This window comes from Salvia miltiorrhiza, chromosome 6 (genome assembly GCF_028751815.1).
Source record: "Salvia miltiorrhiza cultivar Shanhuang (shh) chromosome 6, IMPLAD_Smil_shh, whole genome shotgun sequence".
NCBI classification, from domain to species: domain Eukaryota; kingdom Viridiplantae; phylum Streptophyta; class Magnoliopsida; order Lamiales; family Lamiaceae; genus Salvia; species Salvia miltiorrhiza.
Genome location: NC_080392.1, coordinates 3,950,107 through 3,974,879, shown reverse-complemented (window position 1 = coordinate 3,974,879; position 24,773 = coordinate 3,950,107). Strand labels below are relative to the sequence as shown.

General features: G+C 34.6%; 1 protein-coding gene and 1 long non-coding RNA gene across 2 annotated transcripts; one reads left to right on the top strand and one right to left on the bottom strand.

Annotated features, from left to right (window-relative positions):
* The first annotated feature begins 6,566 nt into the window (after positions 1 to 6,566).
* LOC130990060 (uncharacterized) lies at positions 6,567 to 10,547 on the top strand. The gene is made up of 3 exons (XM_057914258.1): positions 6,567 to 6,909; positions 7,010 to 7,842; positions 7,989 to 10,547. The coding sequence occupies exons 1-3, from the start codon at positions 6,567 to 6,569 to the stop codon at positions 10,545 to 10,547; spliced, it is 3,735 nt and encodes a 1,244-aa protein (XP_057770241.1).
* A 10,284-nt stretch (positions 10,548 to 20,831) lies between these two features.
* Positions 20,832 to 22,413, bottom strand: LOC130988037 (uncharacterized). The gene is made up of 2 exons (XR_009089955.1): positions 22,139 to 22,413; positions 20,832 to 21,505 (listed from the first exon to the last, which is right to left on the bottom strand). It is a non-coding gene; the product is annotated as an uncharacterized LOC130988037 (long non-coding RNA).
* Between the last annotated feature and the right edge of the window lie 2,360 nt (positions 22,414 to 24,773).

The window sequence follows — 24,773 nt, the reverse complement described above, 5'->3', positions numbered from 1 at the left end:
TTTATATCTTATTAAATAATTTGTCACAAACTTAAATTTAAGATGCATATTCTTCATTAACCAAATTTGATGATCTTTACAAAAGAATTAAATTATATAAAAAATAGAGATAAAAATAGATTTAAATAAATGGGAGAAGAGAAAGAAAAAAATAGAGAAAATTTGGAAGAAAAAAAAACTCTTCTTATATAGATTATATAGTTTGTACAATTAAATATTTGGAAGAATATTGTGACATTGTTTAAAGGATATTTTTTAAAAATAAATAGTAGTATTATCTCATCCATTAATTTTATTGTTTAAAACAAATATTAGTAGATAAAATAATGATTAATGAAAATATTTGTATTTTAAATAAAAGAATTAATAAAACCGTCTAACATCATTTCTAAAACAAAGTGGCATCTTGATTAGTGGCCATGCATATCAATATTTTGTTTCCAAAATTGTGTTGCAGTAATAAAAGGAAAAAAAATCTTTAGAAAATTTCTAATATAAATTAAGGGTAATTTAGTAATAAAATAATTTAAATTAGGTAATAAATTTTCAAGGGCATTATGTGTGCACATATTATGTGTGTTTAGCAGTACTCATAAAATAAATGGTCTCTACTCACTTTACACCCTTAATCCTTTATTTTTAATTTTCATGCTCAAAATAAATGTGCCAAGATAAATTAGACGGAGGGAGTAATTGTGATCTAGGATTTTTTTTTTTTTTTTTTAACAATTGTGAAAGAGTTAAGTAGAAACTAGAAGTTGGTAATATTTTCTAAAAAATGTTGAAAATTATTATTTTAAAATAAAAATAAAAATAAAAATAGATACATTTTATAAAAAAAATGTTCAAAATTTGACACACAAATAAATTAAATATGTTGCTATCAATAACTTAAACATGTTGCTATCAATAACTTAAACATGTTGCTATCAATAAATAAAGGTACATTTCACGGGAGATGTGTCCACATTAATGGCCACATACTTTACTTACCAACACAAAAGAACTAATAAATTAGAACGTGCAAGGTCCCCGTAGACCCATGAGTCGGATCTAGATCGAATTTTATATTTAAGAATGGAAATGAGTCGGATCTAGATCGAATTTTATATATATTAGATTCAAATCCGTTTTATTTTTACAAGTGTAGATTTATTTCAGATTCCACGGATTTAAATAATTTAGATACTGATAAGATTCATGAGTCTACAGATCTAGATCCACGGTTCTACTGTTGTATTGATTTAAATAAGAGTACTGCTAAACACACATAATATGTGCACACATAATGCCCTTGAAAATTTATTACCTAATTTAAATTATTTTTGTTACTAAATTACCCTTAATTTATATTGGAAAATTTCTAAAGATTTTTTTTCCTTTTATTACTGCAACACAATTTTGGAAACAAAATATTGATATGCATGGCCACTAATCAAGATACCACTTTGTTTTAGAAATGATGTTAAACGATTTTATTAATTCTTTTATTTAAAATACAAATATTTTCATTAATCATTATCCTATCTACTAATATTTGTTTTAAACAATAAAATTCATGGATGAGATAATACTACGATTTATTTTTAAAAAATATCCTTTAAGCAATGTCACAATATTCTTCCAATATTTAATTGTACAAACTATATAATCTATATAATATATATAAAATAAGAGTTTTTTTTTCCTCCAATTTTTCTCTATTTTTTTCTTTCTCTTCTCCCATTTATTTAAATCTATTTTTATCTCTATTTTTTATATAATTTAATTCTTTTCTAAAGATCATCAAATTTGGTTAATGAAGAATATGCATCTTAAATTTAAGTTTGTGACAAATTATTTAATAAGATATAAAAAATCATCAAAATGAATTTAAAATGAATAAATTATGAAAATTTTAATATATTTTATTTTCTCTCTTCTTACAACTTTTTATTTATGTTTGTGTACGAAAATATTTATTTATTTATTATGACGTATAATAATAATAATAATTATTATTATTATTAGGCAGTGGGGGTGTTTGCGGCAACGGCATATAACCGGCCGTGTAACTACCCTTGCTGCTTACTTGTGGTTTACGTCTCTTCGGTTTGTGCGTTTGAGGATGGTTAGTTTCTGGCGACGGCTTCTCACCGGCCGAAACTTTTGCCTCTAGTTTGTTAATCCTTCGTGGAGTTTAGTTAGGTTGAGCCGACTTCCTTTGGCTTGGTTTTTCGGCGGTGGGGTGCTTACGGCGATGGCGTATAACCGGCCGGGTAGCTACCCTTTCTGCTTTCTTGTAGTTTACGTTTCTTCGTGGGGTTTGGTTGGGTTGTGGGTTGTGGGGGTGCTTACGGCGACGACGTATAACCGGCCGTGTAGCTTCCCTTCTTTTGGTTTAGGCTCGTTTGAGGTTGGCAGACTTTTGGCGACGATGTCTCACCGGCCTTTTTGCCTTCCGAGCTGTTTGGGTTTTTGTTTTTGTAGGGTGAGAGCCGGGATTGTTTGGGGACGATGGTTAGGCCGGAATTCCGGAAACTTTCTCTTCTGCTCTTTCCTTCTTTCTTTTTCGTCTTGTAGACGAGTACTCTTTTTCCTTTTTACGGTTTTTCCCTTTGGGTTTTTCGTAAGAAGATTTTAATGAGGCTCGACCCTTAGTCTGCTTTTCTTGTGCTTTCAATGGTTTTTTCTTTTCTTTTTATAGAAAATCGCAGTTTAATAATAATAATAATAATAATAATAATGATGATGATGATGATGATAATGTACGTGTAATGTTAATTTTCATTGTATGAATTATTTTATTTATTTTAAAACATAATTTGCATTTATTTATATTTTTGATTTTATTTAATATTTATACTTATTCATTTAAATATGTCGGTTATTGTTATGTTAGTCGTGCATCGCACGGATGGCGTACTAGTGTACTACAGTACAATAGTACACTTTTTACTTTGTTTTTCCTTTCCATTTGTGTTTTACTTTTTATTTTTGTTATTTTTATTAATTTATTTACAAAACTATAGTGATTCCTTCATATGTTATATTTTAAATTTTGAGTTCATTAAATTTATTATGGTATAATTTTATTAAGTAATTGATCCATGTTCTCAACGTAAGATATTATTTCATAATTATATTTATTTTTAATTTTTTTAATTTGTTATTTTCGAGTTAACTAATTTATTATAATATATTGTCCTATAGTATATTTTTATTGAGTTATCGATTGATGTGCTCAACGTATGACATTATTCCCACAACTATAGTCATACATTTATGTTTAATAAATTTTATGTTCACTAATTTGTTACTTCTTATTTACTTATTAACATATAGTTTTATGAAATAATCAAAGAAAGTAGTTAACATATGATATTATTCTAAATATTTTAGCTATCCCTTCCTATTTTTTTTTCAAGGTCACTAATTTATTTTAATATAATGTCCTATAGTATAATTTGATTTAGTAATCGATCGATGTGTCAGCGTATGACATTATTCGAGTTTTTAAATATATGTATGACATTATTTTCACCATTATAGTCATTCATTCATTTTTAATTTATATTTTTATTATTTCAAGTTCACCAATTAATCATATTATAATACCTTATATGGCTATATTATGATTTCATTGCGTAATCGATCGACACATTATTCTCACAATTATAGTAATTCCTTTATATTTTTTATTTTAATTTTACTAATTCATAAAATATAATATATTATGATACAATTTTACTATTTTAATTAATCAATGCAATGTGGTCAACTTATGATATTTTTTCTCAATTATAGTATTCATACTTAATATGAAATAATAATTTCATATTCATACTTAATAAATGTCAATAGCATTCAATGATACATATAGCGGAAGTTATATATATAATATGTTAAAATTCATGATATATTAATGTCTAAAAAATTAATATTTGTATAAATTAGAAATTTAGAATGTAGATAATAGGTTATTTCAATTTAAGGAAATAAAATATTTTAATATTAAGGAAAGATATAGCATTCAATGAGTTGTCCCTTCCTTAATTATCGCTAGAGGATAAATATGTAAATTACAAATTCAATTAAAATTTGATTATTTTCTTAATTTATAAAAATGTGTAAAATAACAAAAAAAATCCAATTATGTGCGCACATATTATGTGTATTTAGCATTATTCTTTAAATAATTCTCTTCGTCCACTCATACTGAAAGGAGCATGACGAAAACCCTAGTTTCTACCGTCTCTTTTCAAACCTAGCTTCTGTGCCGCCTTGCTCTCGCCGGTGATGGATTCCGGCGGCCCTCAACTTGTTCCTGATAGAGGTGGGCTCAATCTGCCACCGGTCTCTTCTAATTTTGTTGGCAACAGCCCTCCCGGTTCCGGGACGCACAATACGAAACCGACTTCGTCCGCTGCTTCTTCTTTGGGGATGACAATGGAACACCAGATTGCCCTTAACAAGCCGCCTGCTAGGCTTGAAAACCAGAACTTGGAAAATCAAGGGTTCAGGGGGCAGAAGCCCTCCGTTGATCTGCATGACACCAACGTGCTGCCCAAGGCGTCCTATGCTGATAAAGTCGCTCCAAGGCCTGCGCGCAAACCGGATATCCCTCTCCACAGATTTCATGCCTTGAAAGCGGTCAAACATGGGGAGTCGGCGTCGATCACTATCCCTCGTGATTTATACATGCAACAGGTTTCCAACTTCAAATTCTCTCTTATTGGCAGGCACCTTCTCAATAAAGGAGACAAGCCTCGAACTTCTCTGGAGCTCAAGGATGAATTGCAAAGAATCTGGAAGACGAAAGCGTCATGGACCCTTATGCCTATGGGTAAAGGTTTCTTTACTATCAAATTCCAGTCGAACGAGGATAAAATTCTGGCCATGGATAGATCGGTCTGGGATCTTGCTTCGGGGCAGTTACTTATTCGTGAGTGGGTGCGGAATTTTAATCCTTACAAAGCGTCCTCTTCGTTTGCCCAGATTTGGGTTCGCATTTACTACTTACCTGTGGAATATTGGCACCCGGAAATTATTGCGGGTATCGCTGGGATTCTGGGGCAGCCCCTCCGTACTGATGCTGCTTCTTTAAGCGGTGAGGTTGGGCATTTTGTGCGTGTGCTGGTTGAGATGGATTTAACGCAGCATATACCTGAAACGTTGATTGTGGACGGTGGTGATTGTTCCTTTTCGGTGGAATTCAGTTTTGAAAACTTTCCATTGTTTTGTCCTCGTTGCAAAATGGTGGGACATTCTGTTGATAAATGCCATAAACTGTTGAAGGGGAATTCTGGTAATAAAGCTCCAAACCCACGAAGGGAGAATATGGAACAAAAGCTTCCTGATAAGCAACAAGATCTTGTTCACAAGGATTGGCAGGTTGTTAAGGGTAGACGATCTCAAAATTCCTTTCATGTGTTAGGGGATGAACAACCTGAACTTTTGCCTGGTCCGGAGTCGTTGGATAAATTGACTCGTGGGAGGTCGGAGAACAAGTCGCATAGCAATGAGACGCCGATTGTGAATAGCGATGCTCATAGGGAAGGTGTGGTTGAGGAGGTTGATTCGGAAGATGAGGAATTGGTCCATGGCTCGATGAGCATATCTGCCGGTAAAGTGATTGTGGATGTTGATGAGGGGACTTTGACTAGGCAACAGCAGCACGGCAGTCCTACACGCCAGGTGTTTGGGGAAAGTCCGGTGGATTCGGACTTGAGCATACTTCGCCCATCCTCGGCAGACCAGCGACAGACAGGCGATTCGAGCATGCTGCGCTCTTCCTCGGCTGAGCAGCGACAAATTGGTGCTCTTCATTCCGAGCCCTTGCTGCAGAATGAGCGGGTCCAGAGCTTGGACTTGCATACTGAACACGCACACCAAGTGTTTGATGGCAGGCTGAAAGCTGATTCGGGGCAGATGAATTCGATGGTTGGACATGGCTCTCCGGGAGGTATGAGTTCGGTGCAGACTCAGATGGCTCACCCGGAGGGACAACAGGATTTCGCTGTTGAGCATAGGATTCTGGATTCCGAGGGAGTGCAGATGAGTGAGCCTACAACTGAGGAGGTTACTGCTAAAAAGAGGGTGGCCTTGGAGAATCAAATAAAAGTTGAGCGTTTGCAAAAATCCTTGGGGCAGACTAGTACTGAAACCGTGGGGAAACGGGGTCGTGGGAGACCTCCGAAGCACGAGCAGGTCCAGGTGGCGCGCAAACATAACCTTTCTCTGCAGCAACAAGAAGAAAATATCAAACAGCGACTTAGGAAGTCGGCGGAATCGGGGCATAAACCGACCTCTTATGTGGTGGATCGCAGTAATCGTGAGAGCCTGCGGGTGATGGATTCTGTTGCTAATAAAAGTTGGGCGGACGAAGTGGAGCTGGCTGAGAACCAGTCCACGCACTCTTTCAATTCTTGATGAATATGCTCGTTTGGAACGTCCGGGGCCTCACGGACGAGTCTAAGCGGTTGATGAAGGAGTATTGTCATTCTTTTGCTCCTATTGTGCTGGGTATTATTGAGCCGAAATCTAAATTTCAAAAAATCCAGCAGAATTTTTGGTTGTCTCTGAATATGGTTCCTTGTCACCAGAATTGCAGGCTGCCTCGTCGTTCTAATATTTGGTTTCTGACTCACCCTTCGGTCCAGACTAGCGTTGTCTTCTCCTCTTCTCAAGCTGTGGTGGTGGATTGTTATTGGCAGACTCGTAGTTTTCGTGTGGCCATCATTCATGGCTCGAATGATGTTGGTGAGCGCCGTACCTTGTGGAATGATTTACTCTCGGTTATTAGCATGAATACTGTGTTTATTGGGGATTTTAACGCGGTGAAAGGAGCTAATGAGAGAATCAGCTTGGTTCGTCCGTCCAGGCGTGCTTGTCAGGATTTTAGGGATTTCATTGAAGCTTCTGGTTTTGGTGAGCCCACTACTTCGGGTTTGCGCTTCACTTGGTCGGGACGTCGTTTTTTTGCCTAGACATGTGGAATCCGTGCTTGACAGGGCATTGATTTCTGAAGGGTTTGCGGATATGTGGGATTCCATTAACTCCCATGCTCTTCCTCGGATTTCTTCTGATCACTCTCCGTTGGTGCTGCAATGTAAGTTCGCCACGCCTACGGGTAAGCGTCGCTTCAAGTTTCTTAATATGTGGGTTCTCCACCCTGATTTTCAAAATATGGTGGCTACGTCGTGGAATTATCAGGTGGACGTGAACTGCCCTATTTTCCGTGTTATGTTTAAATTGCGCCGTCTTCGGGGGGTGATTCAGTCTTGGAATAAGATGGTTTTTGGTAACGTCGACACTGCTATTCAGGAGAATCAGCACAATCTTTTGGATATCCAAGCGCATATTGCTGAGTCGGGTTATACAGATGACTTGTTTGACGAGGAGGTGTCGGCTCAGGCTAAGATTAATGTGCTTCTCTCTAGAAAGAATAGTTTGCTTCAGCAGAAGAGTCGTATGAATTGGCTTGTTGATGGGGACAGGAATACGACTTTCTTTCATAATATGATCAAGTTCCGCAATCGAGGGTTTTCGATTGGGCACTTGAAAATTGATGGGGTGGTTGTGCATGATCCGGCGGTTATCGAGGCGCATGTTACGGATTTTTTCTCGTCTCTGTTTACTGAGGATAGACTGAACTCGGTGGATCTTGCTGAGTTGGAAGCTAATATTGACCCTTGGGTTTCTGAGTCGCAGAACAATCAGCTCACGAGTATCCCCCTTGAAGATGAGATTTCTGCTTCGGTGTTTAGTATGGATGCTAATAGTTCTCCGGGTCCGGACGGGTTTTCTGGTCGGTTCTTTCAGAGTTGCTGGTCGACGGTTAAAGCGGATATCATTGCGGCGGTTCGCGCTTTTTTATGCATTCTTATCTTCCGGCTGGTTGTAATGCGAGTACTTTGATTTTGATTCCTAAAAAAGAAGCTGTGGAGACTGTGGCTGATCTTCGACCCATTATATTGTCCAATTTCTTTTTCAAAATTATTTCTAAGATTTTGGCGACTCGTCTGAGTTTGGTGGCGGCAGAGGGGGTCTCTCAGAACCAGTTCGGGTTCATCAAAGGCAGATCGATTCATGATTGTATTGTGCTGGGTTCTGAGGGTTTTAATTGTATGAATAGATCGGGTCGTGGTTCGAACATTGCCTGCAAGGTTGACATTCGCAAAGCTTTTGATACGATGGGTTGGGAGTTTATTTTGCAGGTTCTTCGTGCGAATAACTTCCATGAAACTTTTATCAGATGGATCTCTATTATCTTGAGCTCTGCTAGAATTTCTATTTTGTATAATGGGAATCTTAGCGGTTACTTTGCTTGCTCTCGGGGAGTCAGACAAGGGGACCCCTTATCTCCCATTCTGTTCGGCATTGCGGAAGATGTTCTCAGTCATCTCTTCATCAATTGTGTGAATTCTCGTCATCTTCAGCCTATGAGTTTCAGCAGGGCGAGGAACTTTCCTACTCACTTACTTTATGCGGATGATATCCTTATTTTCTGTAAAGCTTCTCTGAAGAATGCGCGTAAAATTAAGGAGATTCTTGATTATTATGGGCGTTTGTCTGGTCAAGTTTGCAGCGTCGAGAAGTCCCATGTTTTCTTTGGCTCGGGGGTTGCCGCTGTCATGCGATGTAATATCAACCGGGAGTTGGGGTTTGCTGTGGGATGCCTTCCTGTTACTTACCTTGGTGTCCCTATCTTTACGGGTCGCTCTCGTGCTTCTTTTTTTGCCAGCATTTATGACAGAATTGTCCAGAAGTTCTCTCGCTGGAAAGGGCTGCAGCTTTCTATCGCTGGAAGACTTTGTTTGATACGTTCGGTTATTCAGAGTTCTGTCACTCATTCAATGATGGTTTATCGATGGCCTAAATCTCTGCTCCACAGCTTAGATAAAATGTGCAGGAATTTCTTATGGACTGGCAGGATCGACCAGCGGCCTTCCTGCCCGGTTGGCTGGGCTCGTGTTTGCGCTATTCATCAGGAAGGTGGTTTGGGGTTTCGAGATTTTGGTCTCATGAACAAGAGTTTTATGATGAAGCTGGCTTGGAAGTGTATTAAAGGGACTGACTTTGCTCACTCTATTCTTCGCACGAGGTATTTGAATTGTTTTGGTCATGCGAAGTCTTCTCTGGCCTCTTCGCCGGTGTGGACTAGTATTCGTGAGAATGTGAGTGAGCTGGTGGAGAATTCTTATTCCTTCATTGGGGATGGTTCTTCTACTTATTTCTGGCTTGATGATTGGCTCGGTTATAAGTTGATTGATAAGCTTCAGATTCCGTTTTTCATGCATGAGTTTCTCCATCATTCGGTGTCGGATTATTATTTTGAGGGAGTTTGGCATTTTTCTGAGGATTTTGTTGTGCAGTTTCCTGACACGGTCTGCGATATTCTTTTGTTGCCTATTGGGGACAGTGAGGACTCGAGGTTTTGGAAGCATTCTGTTAGGGGTGATGTTACGGCGGCTCTTGCCTTTTCGAGTGCTTGCCATAGCTTCCCCAAAGTCCATTGGGGAGACTGGATTTGGGAGAATTATATTCCTGTGAGGCGTTCGATCGTTTGTTGGCGTATTATTCAGAACCGTTTGCCGACTATGGATGTCCTCATTCGTCAGGGTACCTTGGGGCCCAATCGGTGTTCTATTTGTGGTGCGGCGGAGGAGACTATATCCCATCTGTTTTGGGAGTGTCCGGTGGTGCGTCCGATCTGGTCGGATTTTTTGGGCTGGTTTCATCAGGGCGATTTTGGGCTTTGCCCCGATATTCATAGCTTCCTGGTCTCGGCTTGGAACGCTAAATTTAGCTCTCAGGTGAATTCTTTATGGAAGTTGGGTGTTCTCTCGCTTCTTTGGCGTATCTGGGAAGGGAGGAATCGGGTCGTCTTCGATGACGTTTGCTTTGACCCTCGGGCTGTGATGAGCTTTGTTAAAGTGGCGTTTAAGGAGCTCGATGCGTCTTCGTTTAAAATCGGTTCTGTCTCTCATTCTTGGAAGGATTATTTGACTACCCGTAGTCTTGGTGTTGTTTCTCGTGCGTCTCCGCCTCCGTTAATGATTGAGGTGTATTGGTGGCCTCCTGCTGGCCAGTGGATCAAGGTCAATACTGATGGTTCGGCTTCGGGTTCGCCGGGTTTTCTGGCTGCTGGTGCGGTTTTTCGGGATAAGTTTGGTTGGGTCCGAGGTTGCTTTCACATGAAATGTGGTCGTGGGTTTGCGTTTGAGGCTGAATTCCATGCTGTTATTACTGCGATTGCGATTGCTCATGCTCGGGGCTGGACGTGGCTTTGGATTGAGGCGGACTCGACGTATGTGGTGAATCTGTTAAGCTCTCGTTCCCGGGATGTTCCTTGGAGGTTTGTGGCGGCTTGGAATCGTACGCTTTCTCTTCTTTCGGATATGCAGATTATGGTCTCCCATATTTACCGGGAAGGTAATGCGGCTGCTGACGTTATGGCTAACCCTGAAAGGTCGGAAGGTTGGTGGCCTTATGCGATTGAGGAAGTTAAGAAGGCGGTTGCCTTGGATATGGCCACTCACAGTTTTGTTCGTATTCGTGTTTGATGGCTGTGTGGGTTGGGGTTGGTTTGTTGCTGGGTTGGGTTTTGGTGGTTCTGCTGCTCGGCGTTGGGGTCTGGGATGTCGGGTCTTGTGGGCTGTTTTGCGATGGCAGCTGGCTGTCGTCTTTGAGGTGGTGGCGTGTTTCTTTGTTTTTCGTGGGCTGGAGGAGAGCCTCGGTGACGGGTCCTTACCGGCCGGGGTTCTTTCTATGACAGCCTTTGGTTTTTTCCGTTTTGGGTTTCTCTCTCTTTGTGTCTGGGTTTTTTTCTTGTTCTTTTTCTGTGTTGGGAAGCCGGGTTTATCTAGGAGCGATGGTTCGGCCGGAGTTTCTGAGATTTTCCCTTCTCCGCTTCTAACACTTTTGCTTTTTAGACGAGTACTCTTTTTCCTCACTCCGAGGTTTTAACGAGGCTCGGCCCTTAGTCTGCTTCCCTGTGCTTTCAAGGGTTTAGGTTCTCCTGTTTTTTCCTCTTTTCTTTTTTATATATAATCCTATTTAATCTCTTCGTCCACTAATTCAATACATACTTTTTTTTTGTCCGTCCACCACCTCAAGACCTATCTATTTTTAGTAATTTTTTATTTATATTTTAATTGGAGGGTCCCATACATTTTTTCTCCACTTAACTAATAAATAATACACTTTGTGGGTCTCTTTCTCCACCCAACTAATAAAAATACATTTTCTTTTTAAAATCTGTGTTTTGCCTCTTAGGTCTTGAATTAGTGGACGGAGGGAGTAATATTTATTTATATTTTATATATTTATATTTAATATTTATATTGTGTAAAATATTAGTATTGTGTATTAATTTTTAATATTTATATTTATGTTTTATATTATCAAAAAAGTAAATATAAAATATAAATAATATATATTAAAAAACAAGTTCACGGGTTGGATTTGGGGTGGATCCGGATCTAAAAATTCAAGATTCAGATCTACATCCGCTTTATATATTGAGATTCAGAATCCAGTTCAGATCAATCGGGTCCAAAATTTTGAGATTCAGACCCTGAAAAATGAATCCGATCCACAAATTTGGGCCAGATCCAATATTCATTATCATCCCTAGTTATATTATTCGTAAGAATAAACTTTATGCTTCAACGTACAACTCAGCTTATAAATATATAAAGATAAAAACTTGAGTGCAACATGTTGCAACCATGCAACATGATTGATCCGCAGTATGAAACTCCGATCCGGACCTTTTACATTATTATGTTGCATTGTGCAACATTTTGCACCCAAAATTACCTCATATATAAAATGAGCCCTCCCGTGTGATGCACAAGCTACGCTAGATTTATTATTTTTACATTTTTAAATTATGTAAAAATATCTTAAGGTCATTATTTATGAGTTAGATTAATTGGTAACAAGTAAAATCATGTTTATTTAAATATTAGTATTTGATTTAAAATAGTGTATAATAACAATATTATTAACTTAAAGAATATAATATTAAATTTAATAAGTACTGTATAATATTAATTAAATATGTATAACAATAATTAAATTTGTAGATTGTATATTTAAGTCAATTACATTTTGAACAAATAACATTAAACCATCAAGATAATGAAATTAATAGTCGTCATTTAATAAAACAATTCCCAGCTGTTAAAAATTCAAACTATATTATTCTTAAAATTTCACATTTAAATAGCCCAAAACTAATTAAAAATCAAGAAAAATTCGAATAATATAAAAAGAAAAATTTAACAACAAATATATTTATATAAATGCCTTCAAAAAATTATATTTATATAAATAAATAATTCGTACACATAATTAAATAAATCTATATAATATTTTAAATTCTAATTTTTAGATATACAACGAATTTTTTATTTACAAATTCATAAAAATAATTCTCCTTAATTGCATTAAAAACTACTATAATTCAATGTTTTTTTAATTAAACAATCATGTAAATTTTTTTGAACAAAAAAATGACATCTACTTAATTTTTTTTCATCAAAAAATGAAAACAAAATATATAAAGAGTATGATGTTTAACATTAGAGATAAATGAGAGAGAATAAAAATTATTTCTAACATATTAAATCATAATTTATTCGTTTTAAAGTTTAATTTTTCAATTTTCAAATTGAATTAAAGATTTTTTTTACATTTCAAAATTTAACATTCATATTCAATACTCCTTATTTTATGAATCCAAGTTAACGATATTTTGAAAATAATTAAAATAGAAAAAGAAGAGATTGAAAATTTAGTAGGAAAATTTGAGAAGAGAAAAAAAAAATCCTACTATTATATACTCCCTCTGTTTTTTTTTTAAGTGTCCCATGGAAAAAAAGCACATATATTAAGGAAGTGAGAGTATTACCTTTGTGCCCCTATTTATTATTTTCAAAGTGTAATAAATTTATTCTTCAAAGTTTTTTTGTGAGCATTTGACTAACTAACTAATGAGCTGCTGACCTTTTAGATTTTGTTAAAATACAAACTGTAGAAATTCCACTAAAATTTCTAAGGAAGTTTACGTATGCAAAATCTACAGAAAGTTGAAAAAAAAATCAAATGCCGCTAATATTTCGTCCACCGCCAAAATCAAAAAATTTGTTTGAATTCAAATTTTTTATGATGATATAAAATAGAGAGTACTCAATCAATAATATAAACTTTCTCACGATTTAAAAAATTATGAGCAAAATGAACCCAAATTCACCAATAAGAACTGGTAACCACCATAGTTTTGATCTCAACTCTGACGCTACAACAGATGTTGATCATGAGCATCTAAATGGGTTCAACAATGCATTAGGTACATTTTAATTTTTTATACTTGTTCTTGATCACTTATTTACAAACATTTTAGCATCTAAAAGAATTTGGAAGATTTCGAATATGTTTTCCTAAAATACATGAACTAATCCATTCTTTTAGATACATGTATCTAATTATTACGAAGCATGAAGAATTTGGAAGATATTAAAGAAAAAGGGTAAAGTAGGAAGTTTGTCATTTTTTATTCTCAAATTTTGAAATAGGACACTTAAAAAGGAACAATAAATTTAGCTCAATAGGACACTTAAAAAAAAACGGAGGGAGTATAGATTAGAATCATAGAAATCTTATTCATCTACTTTTTCATTACAAGTTGAATCCTCTGTCGTCATTGATGTCAGAAAATTTATTACTAAGTTATTACTTTTATACCATATAGGTAATGAGTATAGGGAGGGACACGTAAATTAAATGCACACCTATAATGGCGAGACAGATCATGAGAAGCGCTGCTAGCTGTATATTCAAAAATAATATATACTACGTTTTCAAAAAAAAAAAAAAAATATATATATATATATATATATATATCTATACTATGTACTCTCTCCGTCCCACTGTAAGTGAAATCTTTTTTTTTTTGGCACGAGAATTAAGAAAGGTGTATTTTGTATGTAGGTGAAAAAGTGAAAAGGTGTTTAAAAGGGAAAAAAATTATCCAAAAAAGAAAGAGTCTCACTTACAGTGGGACGCTCAAAATAGAAAGAGTCTCAGATACAGTGGGACGGAGGGAATAGTACTTTTCTGATCCATTCTAATAGTCTTATTTTTTTTTCTTTTTGAAACGTCCTATTAAAATAGTTTTATTTTCATTTTAGAACTATAGTTAAATGGTTAAAATAAAATAAATCACACTATTTTTCTCCCAAAATATAAATTTTTTAATCTCTGTATTAAAAAGGAATAAGATTATTAGACCGGAACGGATGGAGTAGTATCTATACTATATTAAAAAGGGAGTTTTCAATTTCAAATTAATTTCAAATCAATTTCAAAATTGAGTGCTAATTTTGTAGTTAGAATAAAATTGAAGGTTTATTTATAAGCTATACATCTTCTTTTTTTCTTTTTCTTTAATTTCTTATTTTTCTATTTTATTTTATTTTTAAAATTGTGAAATTCGACTAATTATAAAATATTTGATATGCATATCAAATTAAAGATCATGGCAAGAGCTTTAATTTGATATATGTTATGTAATTATTGAATTTAAAATATAAAAATTATACTCCCTCCGTCCCGCTATTCAAGTCTCGTTTCTTTTCGGCACGGAAATTAAGGAGACTAAAATTAAGAGTTAAATTGTGTCTTCAAAAAACTTAATGTTAGTTTAATTAACCACCGCCTGCACCACCACAGCACCGCCTGCACCACCACAGCACCGCCTGCACCGCCACAGCACCGCCGCCTGCACCACCACAGCACCGCCTGCACCACCACAGCACCACCACAGCACCACCGCCTGCACCACCACAACACCACCACAACACCACCGCCTGCACCACCACAGCACCACCGCCGGTAAATCACCACAACCCCACCCAAATCGAACTTAGAAATCAAACGATTTCCCCCAACCAAATCTGCAACCCAAATTAGGGGTTATGGTTTTGCAGAGGGTTAGGGGAGATCAGAGGTGAGAGGCGGAGGAGATCAGAGGGAGGAAAAGGGCGGCGACGAGAATTGCTGTCGCTCAGCCAAGGGACAAATCCGGCAGGCGAAGGGCGACTTCCTCCATTGACAGATCCGGCGGGGGCGAAGGACAGATCCGGCGAAGGGAGAAGGACAGATCCGGCGGGGGCGACTTCCTCCGACGACGAGCAGGGGAAAGGCAAGTGGAGGAGAAGACGGCTAGGGCGGTGAAGGTGGAGGAGAAGGCTTCCTCCGGCGACGAGCAGACGACGGCGGTGGAGATCTCAGGCGCAGAGAGAGAGAGACGAGAGAAAGAGAGATAGAGAGAGAGATAGAGAATAGAGGGGAAATCAATTAATTAAGGGTTTATTAGTTGAATAATTAGTGATCTCATTTAATGTTAAGCATCCCCTTATTATTTCCTTTTTAGGAAACGGGACATTATCGGTGGGACAACCCAAAAAGGAAAATGAGACTTGAATAGCGGGACGGAGGGAGTATTTATTTAAAGATTAAAACTTAAGAAAAATCTCTTTCCTCTCTCCTCTTTTTTTTTGAATAAATTTATTTTTTTCAATTATCTTTTAATTTTCTTTTTTTACAATATCATATTATTAATATGAATTGTTATTTATTATTTTTATATTAAACTAAAATATATTTATTTTAAATTATAGTATTTTTAATTATATTTAAAAATTTTATATAATAATCAAATTAATATCAATTTTATATATAATAAAATATAAAAATGTTTTTCGTGCTGCTTATATTAAAAGCAGCTGGTCCAACTCGAGAGGAATTGATATAAATTAAATATGTAGGGAGGGACCGACACGTAAATTAAATGCACACCTACAGTAGTGGCCCGAGAAATCATGAGAAGCGCTGCATATTCATAAATCTATCTATATTTAGTAAGTAGTATTTATTAGTAGTATTATATTAGGACGGAGGCATAATGGAGTATTATATTGAAAGCTGAAATGAAAGCTGATACAACTCCTAAGGAATGTCTCTATCCACTGGCAGATCCAGCTAAGTGCAAGGGGTGCAGCTGTACCAATAAAAAAAAAAAAAAAAAGTAGTATTAATAGTTATATACTACTCCCTCCGTCCCAAGGTAAGTGAGACCTTTTTTTTGGGCACGGAAATTAAGAAAAGTGTATTTTGTGTGTAGGTGAAAAAGTGAAAAGGTGTTTAAAGAGTAAAACTTTTACCAAAAAGGGAAAGAGTCTCACTTATGGTGGGACACCCAAAATAGAAAGAGTCTCACTTACAGTGGGACGGAGGGAGTATAAATTATTTTATATTTTGTGTTTGTACCCCAATAGAATTATAAGTTCAATGCAAAACATAAATCTAACTTAAAAAAAGTTCTAAATTCCAATCCAAAGAAACAATCTATCACCGAAATGAATAAGAAAATGAACAAAATAGACAACAACTTAACCTTCAACCTTCAATGATATATTTTTTTTTAAATAATGTCAAAAATAAATTGTGAAATAGAATGATAGATTTAGTTTTAAAAGATTATTTGATCACCTTCATTGCGAAAGATATAATTCTACAAGTTTCTAATGACGATATGTGAAAATCGCTTTCAACTAACAAGGACTAGTCTAAGAATAAATTAGATATTTAATTTATATATTTCTCTTTTGTATTTTAAAGTGTAAGTTTCTAATGACGATATGTGAAAATCGCTTTCAACTAACAAGGACTAGTCTAAGAATAAATTAGATATTTAATTTATATATTTCTCTTTTGTATTTTAAAGTGTATGATTATGTAATTATCTGTCGCACCCCCAAATTCAAAATCCTAGATCCGCCACTGTCCGTATCAATCACTATTTAATTCTATCTTAAATTTGGAATACATGTATATAATTAGAGCATTAATTCAAAAAAAAAAAAAAATTAGAGCATTAAATATACTCCATTCGTCCCTAAAAATTGAGACTCAAAAGAAATGACACGAGTTTAAAAAATATATATAATAATTGTGTTTGAGTGGAGATTGATTCCGACGCTTTTTTGTAAATAGTAAGAGTGAAAGTTTGTGGGGTCATTTTAAAATAAGAAAATGTCATAACTTTAAGGGACGACTCAATATAGTAATAATTTTCAGAGACGAAGGGAGTAGTAATTAATTGATGAGATATTTTCCGTAAAATACACAAACTTTCAACAAATTCCGATTTTTTTCATTACCTTTAAAAGTTGGAAAAAAAAATATCACCTTTCAATTTTTTCTAATTTTTCCCACGGGTATGAAATACTCTCAAATAAAAGCTGATTTTAGGACTTTTGACTTAATTTTTTTGATATTTAAGTGTGAGAGATTTTCAATTAACAGATACATCGGCTTTATTATGTCACCTTTATTATCCCTCACACTTAGATATCAAAAAATTTAAGTCAAAAGCCCTCAAATCAGCTTTTATTTGGGATATTTCATACCCGTAGGAAAAATTAGAAAAAATTGAATGGTGATATATTTTTTTTTTCAAATTTTAAAAGTCATGGGAAAAATCAAAATTTGTTGAAAATTCGTGTATTTTACGGCAAATATCCCTTAATTGGTAGCCCAAATATGTTAATAGTGATTAATTCATTTATCCACACATGCTAATAGTCGGTGGTGGGCTAAAATAAAAATAACTTTTAAAATATAAAATATGAACTATTTTCAACCCTTAGATCATCAAAATGAACGGTTGATTCATCACCTTGTTGAATGAATTCATGGTTGTTGAAAACTTAATGGAATATCCTAATCCTTGTTTTGATGATACCAAAATCCATAGGTCTTAATTGTAATAGACTAGAACTGTTCGAACTCAAGTGTTAGAGTTCTTTTCTAGTTTAGTTTGTTGTTCTGAAGACTGAAGACTGAAAATACCAACTGAAGTATCAGTTGAAGAATCAGTTCGGAACTGATTACTTAATGCGTGCCACGTGGATTCAACGGACTGATACTAAAGTCAAGTATCAGTTAAACATTCTTCCTCGGACTGAACCTCCAACGTTCAAAGGAAGCTACGTACTCCAAAAAGTACAGCCGCATTAAATGTAGAGATCTCAGGATCATCCCTCTCTGCAGAGGTAATTCCTATTTGGTGGCTACTTTATCAGAGACGTCACATCTCCTGCTCTTCAACATAGCCGTTCTCACAAAACAAGGAACCTCGAAGATTGAAGCCTCAGCCCAAATTCGAAAAGCTCTCCAACGGAAGAAATCTTGAAGACGTTCTCCGCCAACGGATCTATTAAAGACCTCTCCTATAAATAGCGCTCGAGGATCACTTCAATCTTCAGCGATTCAACAACATAAGCTGGAACTCTGCCAAAATAGTTTCTCAGCCAAAAGGTTAACCTCCCCAAAGCTTGAATCGAAGAAGAGAATTCCAAAACAAAAAATCAGTCACTGCTGATTACACACATTCTCTTAGACCTTAGGCAAACCTCTGTTCACCCAGAAGCCTAGGTCAAACTAGCTCCAAAGAACTTGTTCTTTGAAGTTTAGTTGGCAGGATTTCAAACCTCTCTTCGAGATACTGAATCCAGTGTTTGAGTGAAAAAGGAGTTCAGGAAGGTACTCTGGCTCCGTGAGATCCTAGTGCAAGGTCGTGCTAGGAGTGAGAAATTCAACGCGAGTGAAGTGTTGGTACTGAAGATTGGTATCTTCAGTAGGTTCGGTTGTGTGCACCCGGTAAGCACACAGTTCGGTTTGCAGTGCATCAGTTAAGCACTTACGGAGTGAAGTTGTTGGTCTGATCAACCAACCGTGGATGTAAGAAGGTTTTTCCGAACCACGTAAAATTCTATGTGTTATTTAGAGCTTTCAGTTTTACATTATTACTTGTGTTCTTACATCTGATAAACTGAATTCTGATTAACTGCAAAGAGAAACCTAAGTCTAACAATGTGCTCAACCGAGGCTATTACGAAACAAAGTTATTTCCGCTGCGTATGTTATCAGTCTGACTGATCTATCCTCTGATAGTCAGGAAGACTTGTAACATCTATGTCTTAGCAAACTCGACTGAAGCCTTAACGTGTATTAGTTAAGTTCCAGTGACTTAACTGATAACTCCTTACTGAAGAGTATTTCAGTATCAGTCGTCAACTCTGTTTGGTCAAAACTCCTTTCTGTTAACAGTTGTCTTAGTTTGCTTGTAAAGTTTCGTTTTGATCTCTATCTTGAGATCCCTCTATTTAAGAGGAGAAAAATAGCCCATAGGTGTATCCCCCCATACACCTATTCGAGACCATCCGGACCTAACAATGGTTCCAAATTTTAATCTCATAAGTAGCAAAAAAAATATTTTTCGCAATTCATACATTTACACAACAAATTCATGCCGTAGTTCGTATTTTATATGTTAAGAAGTGTTTATATTATAGCCTTCCCCTATATATATATATATATATATATATATATATATATATAGAGAGAGAGAGAGAGAGAGAGAGAGAGAGGTTCAATTGAGATTTCTAAATATTTGTATAATTGAAATTAGATCTCATCCATCTATTTTATGTAATCTAATGGCTATCAATTTCGCTGAATTTTTTTTTGTGAACAAGTATATAATTTTAATGAATGCGATATATTTTATTTAATATGTTCACTCCAAGCTTCGAACTCTTGTTCATCAAAATTATTAACATGTTCATCACAATTATTATTGATTTGTTCAACGTTTCGCAATTTCGCAAAATATTTAGAAATTTCAATTGAAACATTAAATAGAATAATAATGGAAAATTATTTTCAGTCATTTGATCATCCAGTTAGAGTTTATAATTATTATTTTTATATTTATTTAAATTAATAATGGATTATTTTGATTAATTAATTCAAAGTTAGGATATATAATTTTTTAAAATATTAATTTTTAATGATAAATATTAATTAGAGTTTATTAAATAATAATATTTAAAAATTTTATATAAACAATTATAAAACAGAGAAATTAAAAGTTAAACACGATAATACACACTTGTGGGACAAAGGATCTCATCTGGCATGTTAGAGTAGATCGACACGCCCTAACATTTTTCATTAGGTAAAATGTGTTAACGAACCGTCACGCACCATTTAGAATCTTATCTCAATTAGAGGGTGTTTGGCTAAACTTATTTTAAAGAGCTTATAAGTTGCACAACTTATAAGATGTTTCAAGAACTTATAAGTTGTAGTTTCTTAAGAGCTTATAAGTTGTCAAAGTGTTTTGATAATTGAACTTATAAGCTAGAGAGAGATTTTTTGATCGAAGAGAAATAAACTTGAATGATTTATGATGAAAATAATAAATTATAGTTAAAAAATATTTAAAAAATGATTGTTGCATATAAAATTATAAAAAAATAAGTTGGGGTAGAGGAACTTATTTTTTGGGGAGCTTATTTTTGGAACTTATAAGTAGTTTATAAGCTTATTTTGCCAAACACTTTGAAAGAGCTTATAAGCTCCTAAACAACTTATAAGCTGTTTTGAGGAGAGCTCGCCAAACACCCTCTTAGACATAAACGTAAGGGTCGAGTTAATGTACTAGCTTGTGCTATAATTTATTATTATTATTATTATTATTATTATTATTATTATTATTATTATTATTATTATTATTATTATTATTATTATTATTATTATTATTATTATTATTGTTAATTTAAATAAATTTTATCTATTAATTAATCAAGAAGAGACGAATTAAAAGGATATTTTTTCAATTTTTTTTATTGTATAATAAATTAAGCGCTAGAGATGAAATTGAAATTATGTGCTATTTTATTGTTAATGTTGTTGTATAATACCGCAAATAATTGAAGATGCCCTAACAAAAATATATTCCTTTTTATTGCAGAAACAAGCTCATGAGGCTACAACTTTTTATGTTACATAACAAAAGCATACTATGATTAATTAAAGCATAACATTAAACAAACATACGCTATATAGCTCCTCTCTCTATATACATATAATTAATTTCTGCTAATTAGGCTGAGAGCGATAACAACGCCCATGTTTTTCCCATCTCCGACGCCACTAACTCGGTGAGTTGGTGGCGCGTGGTGGGGAGTCAGCGGTGGCAGCCCCCCACCCTCCTTCCCATAATTTCCCGACGCCGCTGATCCGCCGCCAGCTGGCACTTGGTCATGAGCGGGTGGTGCGTGGTGGGGAGTCGGCGGTGGCAGCTCACCGCCCTCCTTCCCATAATTTTCTGACGTACGCCGGTTACTTGGTGAGTAGGCGGCGCTTCGTTGGGGCTCGGCGGCGCAAGCTCATGCTCATCCCTCCCACAATTTTTTACTATCCAAAACATGTTATGTTCCGCTTATCTGGTGGTGATCATCTCAATAAGGGTTGGTTTCCCCGGTTTCGGAGCCGGTGGCGGCGGAGTCCTGGGGCGGCTGTAGTCCGCCACTCCGGCCGGCAATTTCCGACTGATCTCATTGAGTTGGTCGCATTTTTCTGCTTCACAATTAATATGTTATGCCTGAATTTCCTAGCTGAGATTCAGTGTCTCATATATTTATGTTAGTCACTATGTCTCACTCTCTAAGAATGATCAAAAATTAAAATTACAAAAAAATATATACCATATCTTTGAATTTATCAACCTAATATTAGCTAATAAAGGTGATATTAAATTAATTATATATTATAATTAAATACAATAAACCCTAGTTAATAATCATAAAATTAAATTAAAACATACAAAGTTGAAATTGAAGAAAATATATATAAGAAATTATATAAACAAAACTGAAAGTAGGACATCAAGTGTAGTACACCGAATCTCTCAATAATCCTAGTAAGGAACCACACAAGTTTTAATAAAAATGGTTATTGTATTGTGAGTGGAGAAATGGACCACTTAAAAGTAGTGTTTATAATGATAATTAATTGTATTGTAAGTGGAGAATATAGTTTACCATATGATAGATAGTTTCCAAACATAAAAATAGACTAATTTTTATGAACATTTCAAAATGACAAAAAGAAATTATTTTTTGTATACGAAGAGTGCATGTGTTTTTAGGAAATTTGTTTTGCAATGAAAACTAGAAAACAAAAGGGGTCCATAATTAGTTGATGCATATTTTGAGTTTAGGGGGATGATTATTACCTGTTAAAGTTCTGGCTTGAGAATTGATCACACGAGCGCAGACAAAAATGAGTAGCAAAGATCTCATTGTGTAATTTATAATAATACTTCTGTCGCACGAAAGAATTTTTAGGAAAGAATGACACGAGTTAAAAAAACAAAAGTTGTTGAGTGTATTTGAGTGAAAAAAAAGTTATTGAATGTATTTGGAATAGTGAAAAAATATTTTAATTAATATTAAAAGTGGCGAAAAAGTAAAAATAAGAGTAAATGAGATATTTATAAGTGGTGGATATAGTTCAGAGTCAGGGGATTTTTTAGGACAATAACTTATGTTGATTTGAAAATTAGGACAAAAACTTTCGGATTTGTAAAAATAGGACACTAATTTTTTTTAGAGTAAAAATAGGACACTAATTAATAAGCGTCGTAAAAATAGGACATTTCTCGGCCGATTGACTGAAAAATGTCCTGCGGATGCAACACTTATTAATTAGTGTCCTATTTTACTCTTAAGAAAAATTAGTGTCCTATTTTTACAAGTCCGAAAGTTATTGTCCTAATTTCCAAATCAATCTAAGTTACTGTTCTAAAAAACCCTCGAACTCTATAGTTCAAAAATAAGTAAGAAGTTTTTTAGTGGATGTCCGAAACACAAAAAATAAAAAGTTTATTCATAGACAGATGAAATATTTAGTAGTGTTAATGATCAACAACTATTAGTTGGGAGTATTTATAGAAGACATGAAAGCATAAAGCAAATTCTTACGTTCAAGTAAAGTTACACCTACCTCACTATTAGCGGCTTTAATAATTGGTCACTTTCGTGAGTGGCCAAACTTTCGTGATTGATGATGAATTTGGGCTTTTCATGTGGGTGTACACTCATTTGGGCTGGAGTAGTAATTGTGTTTGTTACGTTTTTGAAGTTGATTTAATCGATGTGCCTTTCTATGATGGCTGCTAGGGCTATCTATCGGTTCGGGTATTGTCATATTTCACTAACTGTTCCCGAACCGTTTTAGAAGCGGTTATTGGGTAACCGAAATACCCATTTAAAAAAAATTAAAATTCAAATAATTTGCTAGATAAAATTCAAATAATTTGCTAGATAGAATATTTGAACCCTGGTCTCCAAAAAATACATAAAGCAATTTATGCACTAAACTAAAGCTCATTCTTATACTTTAAATATATCATAATTTTATTTTAGCTAAGAATCGTTCTAAAAAAAATAAAAAAAAATAATGAATTAATAATTAAAATGTATATAATATATATATTAAATAATTTTAAGTTATTTCGGTTAACCCGTTTCGGTTATCGGGTTAACCGATACCTGAAATTTTTCTAAAAGTAATACCCGAAACCGAATCGATAACCAAAAATTCGGTTATTGAATACCCAAACCCAAGAATTTCGATTCGGTTAACGGATTATCCAAAACCCGATAACCAATTAGTCAGCCCTAATGACTGCTACATAATTAAATATTTGAAGTTTGGTTCTTGAACATTCTTATTAGAGAAAATGACAACTAACCATATAGAATCGAATATAGTCATTTTCGTCTTAATCTGTCGTTAAATATCATTTTAATAAAAATTAATTATAATTTTGGTTATTTATGTCGTTAACGATATTTTTTTTTAATGATGGTTATTTCGGTCGTTAATTTCCGAATAAATTCACTCCCATCTTCTTGTTATTTTTTATGCTGGTGATTTCTTGTTTTTATTTTTAATGTTAGTTTTGCAAGCTAGACGTCCAAACTTCAGCCTGTTTATCACCTGCCAGGTTCTCGACGAAAGTCCCAAAAGGAAAAGAAAAACAGATGCGTAACAAGAAAGAAACAGCACAAGCACATAAACTGTTCGACAAAATGTCAGAACAAAAATCACAACAAAAGCAGAGAAAATAATAAATTCCGTAGGGCTTCAATAGCAGCTCACTGCAAGCCAACAAAGGCTAGTGTTTGATTTGAACAAGCTTAGGTCAGTGTTGGTTGAAGAAGACATGATGATAATTGATAGACACTAGCAATTTCACAACGAATCAATGTGACAAATCTGACTCACCAGAGGTTATTCTCCTTCACATCGGAAGAGGTTGTGATGTTACTATTCTTAATTTCATAATTAATTTTAAATTCACTATGCCTCATTATCTGATTAAACCATTGGGAATTGTGAAAGAATAAGGATACTTCACAATCTAGTTTTTTTCTTAAAGATGATTAATAATAGTTCCCCATTTCCCCTCGTGGTGAATCGAATACCCGACCTATTAATTAGAGAGGAAGTGCCTTACAAACATGAGTTACGCTTCATTGTCCAATCTAGTCGTGATAGCTTAGTTGTGTATTTATTCTTATTTTTTTCACAATTCACAACCAAATGTATTTTACACACATTACAAGTTCATCATCTTTTACTTACAAATTATATAAATTTTATACACAAATTTCTGAATTTAATTAATTAGAAACTGCTTGAATTTGTTTTCCCTCATAAATAATTACCTAAAATCTTGTGGCTTAAATTAGAGGCTATAGAATTACAGCCATATATTTTCTGAATTTTAACGATATAAGCCATGAATTATACGATTCTCATTTCGAATCAATATGACACATTCTATTTTTCAAAAGCATTTA